Source organism: Gopherus evgoodei, chromosome 3, assembly GCF_007399415.2.
Source record: "Gopherus evgoodei ecotype Sinaloan lineage chromosome 3, rGopEvg1_v1.p, whole genome shotgun sequence".
Lineage (NCBI taxonomy): Eukaryota > Metazoa > Chordata > Testudines > Testudinidae > Gopherus > Gopherus evgoodei.
Window position 1 is genome coordinate 203,640,593 of NC_044324.1, and position 9,910 is coordinate 203,650,502.

General features: G+C 43.1%; 1 protein-coding gene across 1 annotated transcript in view; it reads left to right on the forward strand.

Annotated features, from left to right (window-relative positions):
* PAPOLG (poly(A) polymerase gamma) overlaps positions 1-9,699 on the forward strand; it is a 97,007-nt gene extending 87,308 nt beyond the window's left edge. The window contains exons 21-22 of the mRNA XM_030558373.1: positions 7,559-7,618; positions 9,601-9,699. Coding sequence (XP_030414233.1) covers positions 7,559-7,618; positions 9,601-9,699 — 159 coding nt within the window. The remainder of the gene's footprint in view (positions 1-7,558; positions 7,619-9,600) is intronic.
* Positions 9,700-9,910: the final 211 nt, after the last annotated feature.

Genomic DNA, 9,910 nt, shown 5'->3' on the forward strand with positions numbered 1-9,910 from the left:
CACTGCATGGTCCAGGTTGGAATCTTCAGTGTCTGCAGCTTTGGCTACATCCTACAAAATAAGAATGACCTAGTTTGTAAACAGCTTTAACAGTCTAGTGTTTTATAGATCAGTTTCCTGGGGACAACCAACCCATTTAGGTACAGGGTTATGCCCAGGACTCCAGGCATCAAATGCCATGCTTCCTTCCCATGATCCTTCTTGGTCAGCGATGAACACCTCAGTCTGTACTGCCTTGGGAAACTGCACCTCATCATGATGTGGGCTATCTGCCAATTGTCCCTCAGCCATACCAAAGAAAGGCACAAATACCTCATTGAGTAGGCCATGAGGCCCCAGTCAGATCCACCTCTGAGGGAACTGACCATGGGAAGGAGTTTATCACCTATCCCATACACAGAACACATCTCCCCTCCAACAGCACTGACAGTACCACCACTGAAACCTGAATCAGACTTCTCTTCTTCAGGGGATTCTGAGTCATCCCATGAACTTTTCTTCCCCTACCCATGTGTTCACCACCACTCAAGAGACCTGCACCAGTTTGGGACCAACCTCTCCCTCATCTAACTTGGAGCCGCTGGTACTTCATGCCATCGGGATCCTCATGACCACTTACTGACCCTTCCTACTGGGGGCCTTGGGACCAGTAGTCCCATGCAGAGTCTAGCCGATCTGCCAGGGAGTCACCCCTTGCCTCCCCTCTAAAGGGACACTCCAATTTTCCCCCAGATCTGGCATAGGAGGAGGAGGGACATTATGCTATGGATCAGGTGGTTCCACTGGAACCAGTAAGATTGCCATTTTCATCCCTGGATGAAGCGATGACTTCTACGTCTCCTTCCACCTCTCTTCCCCCAATGACTTCAGGAAGTTCCAAGATCATCTCCATAGAGTTGCTAGAGAGCTTGATTCCTCTCCAGGAGATCCAGGACTCTCAGCACAAATTCTTAAACATCCTCCATGCATCCAGGTCCCCCTGCTAATGAAGCCATACTGGAGCCATTTAGAACAGTTTGGTGCTCTTCTGCCACCTGCACTCCTACCCTGAAAAGGGCAGAAAAGCATTATTACATACCAGCCAAAGAAACAGAATCTTTTCTCACCCACTCCCAATTCTGTGGTGGTCCATCCCACTTCTGAAAGGCCATTCAGAAGTCCAAATTAACATTGAAGACTTCAATGAATCACACCTCTTCAATCAGAAAACAGATGAGTCCCTCTGTACCCTGAAGGACTCCAGGGCTGCCCTTTGTTTGCTGGGGATATACACACCTGCTTCTAAGAGGAAGTTTCACTGCACATCGGTCACACATAAGCACATGGCTCAGCTGTGTTTTTTTCCATCAGAGGCCCTATGAACCATGTAAGAGACAGAGGGTTCAAAAGCCCTGCTTCATACATCCTCTTCAACAGGTTCGGCATCTCAATATCAGCTCCTGGCTCAGTGCTATTTTTGACGGGTGCTTGAGAGCCACGAAACACCAAGCTTCACACCTCCTGACCCCTCCCCCCCACACACATACCATTTGGGGGTCTTTCTATGCTACTTCAACATTTGGACTGCTGCAATAACAGATAAGTGGGTGCTGAATGTCATCCACTAAGGCTATGATAGTATGCATCCGTACCACCTTCAAAAACCCCGGCCCGCTCCCTTTAGAAGCCACTCTGGGAGTATTCTCAAACAAGAGGTGAACTGCTTGTTGCAGCAAGGAGCAATAGACCTTGTCTTGCCTCAATACCAAGGGAGAGGGTTTCACTTGACTGACTTCCTGGTACTCAAAAAAGTTTGGTTGGAGACCACTTCTGTACCTCTCCCATCTCAACCACTTCATTTGAAAACTAGGATTTTGCATGGTCATGTAGGCAGAAATAATTCCATCTTTAGAAAAGGGCATGTGGTTTATGGCACTCAATATGAAAGACACTTCCTTCCATGTAGACATTCATTCCACCCACAAATGCTTCCTCAGATTCATGGTGGGCTCTATCCATTTTCAGTACAGAGTACTCCCCTTTGGAACAGCGACTGTCCCCAGAGTCTTTTACCAAGATGTTTTCTGTAGTAGCTGCCCATGTCAGACACTGGTCTCATTGTCTTCCGCTACCTTGATGACTGGCTCATTGTTATCAAGTCCTGCAGGGAAACTTGTGTGTTAACTTCCATGATGCTACACCTGCTCTCCTCACTGGGAGTCAGTGTAAACACTGAAAAAGCTGTTCTCACCCCCCACGTGATCTCTGGATTTCATCCAAGCAACCTTGAATTGTACAGCAAGAGAGTACAGGTTCCAGACTATGAACGATATCCTAGTCTACATCACAAACAAGTCTCAAGTACTGGTCAAGTCATGTGTCTCTCTACTAGGTCATATTGTCTCATGCAACTACAGCACTCCACTTGCAAGACTTGACTTTCATTGCCTTCAAATGCAGCAGTTGGTGTATTTCCCAAAATGTCAGTCAGTGACCCTCATGATGACCGTTCTGGCCAGTGTCTTCTCTGCTATGGTGAACACCTCCAAATCCTTGTCAGCTGTGCATGGGCTCCTTTTTTCTCCCTTCCTCTCCAGACAGGACCATTACTACAGATGCATCCCTGTGGGATGGGAAGCCCACATGAACAATCACACAGCTCACAGTACCTGGACATCTCGAGTCTAGCACCCTCATGATGTCATTGTCCTCCTCTTATATCTTTCCACTTGCTGGAAAGCTCTCTTGCTGTGACATGGGTCAAACAGTTCCCATTGTACAGTGCTATCTCTCAGAGGTTTCTATTGTACACAGTTCCTGGGGTAATCCTTGTGCTTGTGTGCATTTCTTCAATAAGCCATTACCATTGTTTGGCCTTTTTACTGTTGTACCTGAAAAGCTGCTTTTGGATGTTTACCCTCACAACAAGTTTCAGTAACACATACATAGCCTAACTTCACATGTGACGATAGCACACACAGTCCAACAAGATATTAATGTCTAGCAGATCAAGACTTTTATAATGATACCTCAAAGATATACTTTGTACAAAATGTGTCCTAATTACATGACAATGGTGAATATTGGGTAGGATGACCAGATGTCCCTATTTTATAAGGTCAGTCCTGATATTTGGGACATTTTCTTCTATAGGTGCCTATTACCTCCCCACCCCATCCCGCTTTTTCACATTTGCTGTCTGGTCACCCTAATATTGGGGTGTCAGGATGTCCAGAAGGTTATCCTGATTGCCCTCTTCTGTTCCACAGTTCTGATTTCCCGAACTCCTACACATTTTATCTTGACCACCAATCATCCTTCCAACATTTTTTGAGCTCCTGACCCAGTGGAATGGCAAGATCAGGCATCCTGATTGACATCCTCTTCACATCAGGATTTGGTATTTGGATGGGCATCATCATTATGTTCATGCTCCACAGCTGTAAAAGACCTCTCTAATAGAAAGGACTCTACTAGAAAATGTTACCTAGCTAAATGGAAGCGCTTTTCTTGGGTATATCAAAGAAGCATTCTCCTAGAAACTAGATATTCCTCTCATCTTGGACTAAACCTATCTTTTGAAGACATCAAGTTTGTCCATTAACTCCTTGAGAGTCCACCTGGTGATGATCAGGGCATACCATCCACCTTCTCAGGGCTACCCAGTCTCGGCAAATCCTCTGACCATTAGATTCTGGAAAGGCCTAATAAGAACTTTCCCAGCTATTCAGAAGCCTACTCTCCAGTGGCACCTAAAACGTGTTCTCTTGGTACTCAAAGGTGCCCCCGTCCCCTTTCTGAACCTTTAGCTTCTTGCACCATATCTCTCCTTTCCATGAAGGCAATTTCCTTGTAGCCATCACCTCAGCTAGAAAAACTGGCAAACTTGGAGCAATGATGGCAGATTCTCCATACACTATATTCCATAAAGATAAGGTTTCTTTGTGTCTACACCCCAAATTCACCCCTAAAATAGTTTTTTGGAATTTCACATTGATTCGCTTACCTGTGTTATTCCCAAAACCACACACTTCCACAAAGGAACGAAAACTCCACTCCCTTTTACCTGCACAGAGCAAAACCAATCAAGAAATCCCTGAGACTATTCATCACTACAGCAGAAAGTCAGAAATCTCCACCCAGAGAATTTCTAAATGGATCTCTGGCTGCATTCAATTCTGTTGCTATCAAATCTTCTCTCCAATGATGGGATAAGAGTTCATTCCACCAGAGCACAAGCAACAACTATGGCATCTCTTCAGAAGGTACCCCTCCTGGACACCTGTAAAGCAGGCACATGAGCAAGACATTTCGCTCTGGTGCAGGACTCTTCTGCTTATGCCTCCTTTAGGACCACAGTGCTCCTCTCAGCCCACCGTCTACGTCCTTGCACCCTTTTTCCTACTTAAGTACTGTTTTGTCGATCACCTCCAGTGGAATACAATAGGGACCATCACTCAAAGAAAAGGAAGTTATTGAGCTGTAATTAGAGGTTCTTTTAGATGTGTGGTCACTATCTATATTCCACTACCTGTCCTCCTTCCTCTCTGCTTTTGGATCTTATCTGATTCACCTGTAGAGAAGGAACTGAAGAGGCAATTGGTCCACCCAACCCTGTATCACTTCAGAAGGAGGCAATGAGGTGAGCCAGGCTGCATGTAGGCACCAACAGACGCTATTTTTCTCTGGCTCTGAACGTATGATAACGACTACATATCTCAAAGAACTTCCAGTTACAGGTAAGTAACCTCCACTTTCAATTGCTCAGCTGTCACCAACTTTTGAAATGCTGTCATTTAACTAGTTCAGGCAAGCTTCTAAGCAAAACATCAATTTTTATGACAAAAGAATGAAGCCCGAAAGGGCTTTTTCTATGTCAAATTATCAAAAAATACAAGCCAAATGTTTTGCTGATCATCTTTCAAAAATTAAAACCTCATTGGTCTAAGCAGCAGTTATGTAAGGAAGTATTCCATTTCTGCAGTCCAGTTGCATAAAGCCACACTTGTTTACTCCATAATTGCTATCAAGTATCTTAAATATGGATTATAGAATTAGTTATAGAAGCATTAATTATGCATTTTGGCTGAAGTAAATAATTCCTTTCCCACCACTTCTAGTAGATATAGGTGTTGGTAGTATAGCAAAATTATAGATGAAACTGATTGTTAAGAAGGTTCATCAGCTATTCGGATTAGCTGAAAATTCTGTGGAGTGAGTCCTGGTTAATCTGTAAAATTTGCACTGACAGGTAGCAGACCAAGAAAACTACAGAATCTTCCCTACACAACGTTAATGATTAAACCACAAAGATGGGTTAAAATGGTAGAAATGGAGTTCATTTGTCCAATGTTGCACAGTTGACAGTCACAGTATGTGTCTTCTGATATACTTATAAAAAGGGTAATACACTGGAGAAAATGGCTGTAGGATGTATTCCTACTATGATTGATCTTCCCTGTAGTGTGTTTTTTGTTTTTTTTGTATAATATCAAGTGCAGGTGGCATTTGGGAGCAAACGCTTAACCTGCTGGACAGGTTATCAGCAGCTGACATTGACAGAGCACTATGTTGTTTTTATCAATTCCATTTCCCTGGGGGGAAAAACAGCTTTTGCTAATTCTACCTCCATTTTTGTGGAAAGGCAAGAAAGAGCTGGAAAACACTAAATTTTTTGAATTAGTTTATACATTCCCAAAAATTTAAACTTCTTAATTCTCAACTAATTGAAAGTTCCTATTGGGCCGCAGAATAGGCCAACTCCTCTTGTTCTTGCTTGCGTTTTGTAGTCAAACAGCAATGCTTTCTTCACTAAGGACTGTTTGTGCTAGGTCAAGTTCAGCCTCAATATGTTCTCACAATTCCTTCTTGTTTGAATGAAAGCTGTACTTGTATCTGAGTGTAGTTTGGTCCATGAGCTCTAACCATATAAATGACTTGATACTATGTATCCTATCTTGGACTGGATTCAACATTCAAAGATTGTCACATCCAAGATGATGTAAAGAGAGAATCTGCAGGGAAAAAATATAATTTGAGGCATTCATCTTAATTTTTTTTAATCCTGAATGAACTAGTTTAAGGGAAAGTCCTTAGATATTCTACTTAATGACATGACTAAGAATAAATTTCAGTTAATCACGGTTAGACAAACTTTTTTGTATTACTTACAGCTCTTATCAAGCTTTATCCATTTTCCTGTTTCTCTACACATCACACCCAGAAATTATTTGCTGGGAAGCCAAAGTGTAACCTGGTTTAGTTCTCTCGGAGCATTTGAATTATTTCTGGACCTAAAACTAGAACTGGGTGAAATTTTTTTGACAAATAGCTTATTGGATGAAAAATTCAGTTTTGGTCAACTCTAAACTATTTGAATTTTTGATACGAATTTGCCCAATGATTTCAGCCAATGTTTTTAGCTTAGGCACCATTCACAAAATAATGGGAGGAGGTGGTGCCTTCTTTTTATATGATGTTGCATTATGCCACTGGGCTATGGAATATTATGGGACAGGTCTCTCAATCTCTTAGTCATTGGAGCAGGGACTTGAACTTGGGTCTTCCCCTTCCAGATGAGTACCCTAATCATATGGCTATAGTCTGTCTCTCCCAATGACTATTCAAATACTTCTGTATACCAAGAGGAACAGCTTCAGTGGGAGCGATTGAGACACCCAGCCCAGATCATGCTATGGTATGGTCGTTTGGGCACTTTCCTGCAATGTGGGAAACTCAATTCGGGAGCAGGGGAAATCGAACCCCAGTCTCCCACATCCCAGCTGAGTGCCCTGACCAGTGGGATAGAAGGTATAAGGGAGGTACAACCACTACCTCTGGCTATCTTGAGAATCCTTTCCTTTGCTGCTTTATTTTAAAAGTGCCATGAAATTAAATATTTTTGGATCAAATTAAACATTTTGTATGAGCTAAAGTGTTTTTTTCACATTGGCAAAAACTTTTTTGAATTTAGGTCGACCCAAATCAATTTTTTTTTTCAGAACTGCTAGTAAACCAAAAAAGCAGTTACTTGCTCAGCTCTTCTAACTCTTCTATAACAAACAAAATTTAAATCTTGTCTCCTTCAAACATTTAAAGAAAAGGCAGCCAACCTATAGGCAGAAGCTAGGCACTGCTTAGGTAAGTTCACAGAGCCTGGATTTATATGTAAAATAACCATGTCAAATGAATGATCTGTTTTATGTAAATTCAAATTTTGAGCAATTTTAAAGACACTCTCTCTCACTTCCCCTTTCCTGTGAAAAAGGTCTGAATGTCTCATGTAACAAAAGTCTAGCTAAAAAGTATCATGTTGAGCGGGCACACCCTGTGATTCATCTCTTTGGGTACATACGTAGGCCTTCCTTTACAGAAGAATAAAATAACCCAAAATGCCTTCCACATAAAGAATAGATGTCATGAGACTTCTAAAGTTTCATAAATACTTTCTTGCCTGCTGTATCTATATTTCTGGTTCCAGCTAACATTTGTTTGTTAGCTGATATTTGTGCTTTCCATATAAAGGAACTTAATTGCAATGCATTCAGTACGCCATTCTTATATACTTTTGGGTTTTTAGGATAGCTGTAGAGGAGGGGAATCCATGCCTATTCCAACTATTGACACATCAAGATCACAGGTACTGTCTGAGTCTTTTGCTTTATCAGTGAACATAAACTAGTGAATATTTCCTGCATACATTAAGGTAATATTTGTTTACACACACAAGCTATCTGACAGTGTCAAGTACTTTTCTGTTGATTTACTATAATTCTTTAACTCTTGTGGCAACATAGGGTAACTGAGATTCTCACTTAAACACTATGCAGTGGTATTTTGGAGAGCTGCTTTAGCAGCTCTCAGACAGAAGCCCCAAACTGCCATACTTACTTTAAAAGGTTTAGGCATCCAGCCAAAGATTGAAAACACTTCATTTGCATGCACAAGCATCTGTCTCCTACCATCTCAGGCATTCAAACTTCACAACTCCTTCAAAAAACTAGACAAAGCCCCTTTCTTTCCAAACTGCCTTCTTACCTCTGGTCTACACTGGGGGAGGGGAGATGGATCTAAGTTGTCATACTTATACCTATTCACGGCAGTGTCTTCACTGCAGTGAGTCGACTGCTGCCACTCCCCTGTCAACTCTGCCTGCACCTCTTGCGGCAGTGGAGTACAGGAGTCGACAGGAGAGTGCTCGGGGTCGATTATCGTGTCTAGACTAGACATGATAAATCGACCCTCGCTGGATTGATCGCTGCCTGCTGATCCATTAGGTAGTGTAGACATACCTTTAATGTCACTAGAATCTATACTCTGCCTCAATCACATTTTTTACTGAGTGCTCTGAGCTGTTAATCAACCTTCATATCAACCATGCAGGACTTGAATGTCAAAAACTGGATATGCTCAAAAACATCAGTAAATTATAGCAATACACTTCAGATTCTGAAGCCTACTTTTTTTCATGCAGTCTTGATCTAAAGCTAGGCCAATCAAGATATGCAGTCTGAAATTTAATATTAAAGACTTTTACACCACTCTTTAAACTCAGCCAACAGTTTGGACTCTCCTATAGGATTGCCAACTTTCTAATCACTCAAAACTGAACACCTTTGCCACATCCCTGCCCTGCCCTATCTCCAAGGCTCTGCCTCCACTCACTCCATCTCTTCTCCCTCTATCACTCACCCTCACTTGCTCATTTTCACTGGGCTGCGGTAGGTGTCTGGGGTGGGGCCAGAAATTAGGGGCTCAGGGTGCAAAGGGGGTTCCAGGCTGGGGCCAGGGGTTCAGAGTGTGGGAGGGGGTTCTGATCTGGAGCCGAGGCAGCTGGGGAACAGGAGGAGGTGTTGGCTCCAGGAGGGAATAAGGGTGCAGGAGGAGGCTCAGGGCTGGGGCAAGGGATTGAGGTGTGAGATATGGGCTCTGGGAGGGAGTATGGATGCAGAAGGGGTCTCAAGGCTGGGGCAGGGGTGTAGGAGGGGGTGAGTGGTGTGAGCTCAGGGTGGCGCTTACCTCAGGCAGCCACACTGCCTCTGCCCATAAGCACTGCCCCTGCAGCTCCCATTGACCACTGTTCCTGGCCAATGGGAGCTGCTGAGCCGGCACTTGGGGCAGGAGCAGGGGCAACACGTGAAGCCCCCCCGGCCGTCCTTCCACTTAGGAGCCAAGGGACATGTCACCACTTCTGGGAAGCCACACCGAGCCAGGTAGGGAGCCTGCCAGCCTCAGAGCAGCCAGGGTCCCTTTTTGACTGGACACCTGGCAACCCTAACATGACGCTTGATGCTGGTTTGCCTAATTCAGTTGAACTCTTGAGGGAAGACTGTGCAGGATGGGGGAATGTCCTTTCCCTACACTATTGTAGTGAATAAATGCCATCACAGTGAGAAGCAGACACTTCACCTGCAAGTGTGTAACTTCTAGTAGAGAATTGGCAGATAATCACTATGGTGGGGGGAATAGCATATTCTAAACCTCTTGGTTTGGTGTGGTAGGTCATGAAATTTAATCTGTAGGTCTTGTTTATAGCTGAAACAGTTTCACTTTCTACCCAACTTCTGTTTTACATTATGCATATTTAAAAATATTTTCCCCTTCTCCATTTTTCTATTGTAGAGACTTGCCAGTAAAGAACTACCAGATTCATCTTCTCCTGTTCCAACAAATAACATTCGTGTCATTAAACATTCGATCAGATTGACCCTTAACCGGTAACTACAGTGCCTTTTCAGGTAAAGATAATATGCACTTGTTTAGTGGTTTACACAAGCAATTAACTTTGAAACTGCAGTTGCTGTCCCACATAAAATATGGAGTTACTGCCACCGAATTGGAGATTTTTCCAGTTATTAATTTTTTGTCTGCATTTTGACCTGCAGATGCTGTAGGATACTTCCATTACTGTATAGCTTTTCCAAGATCGCCT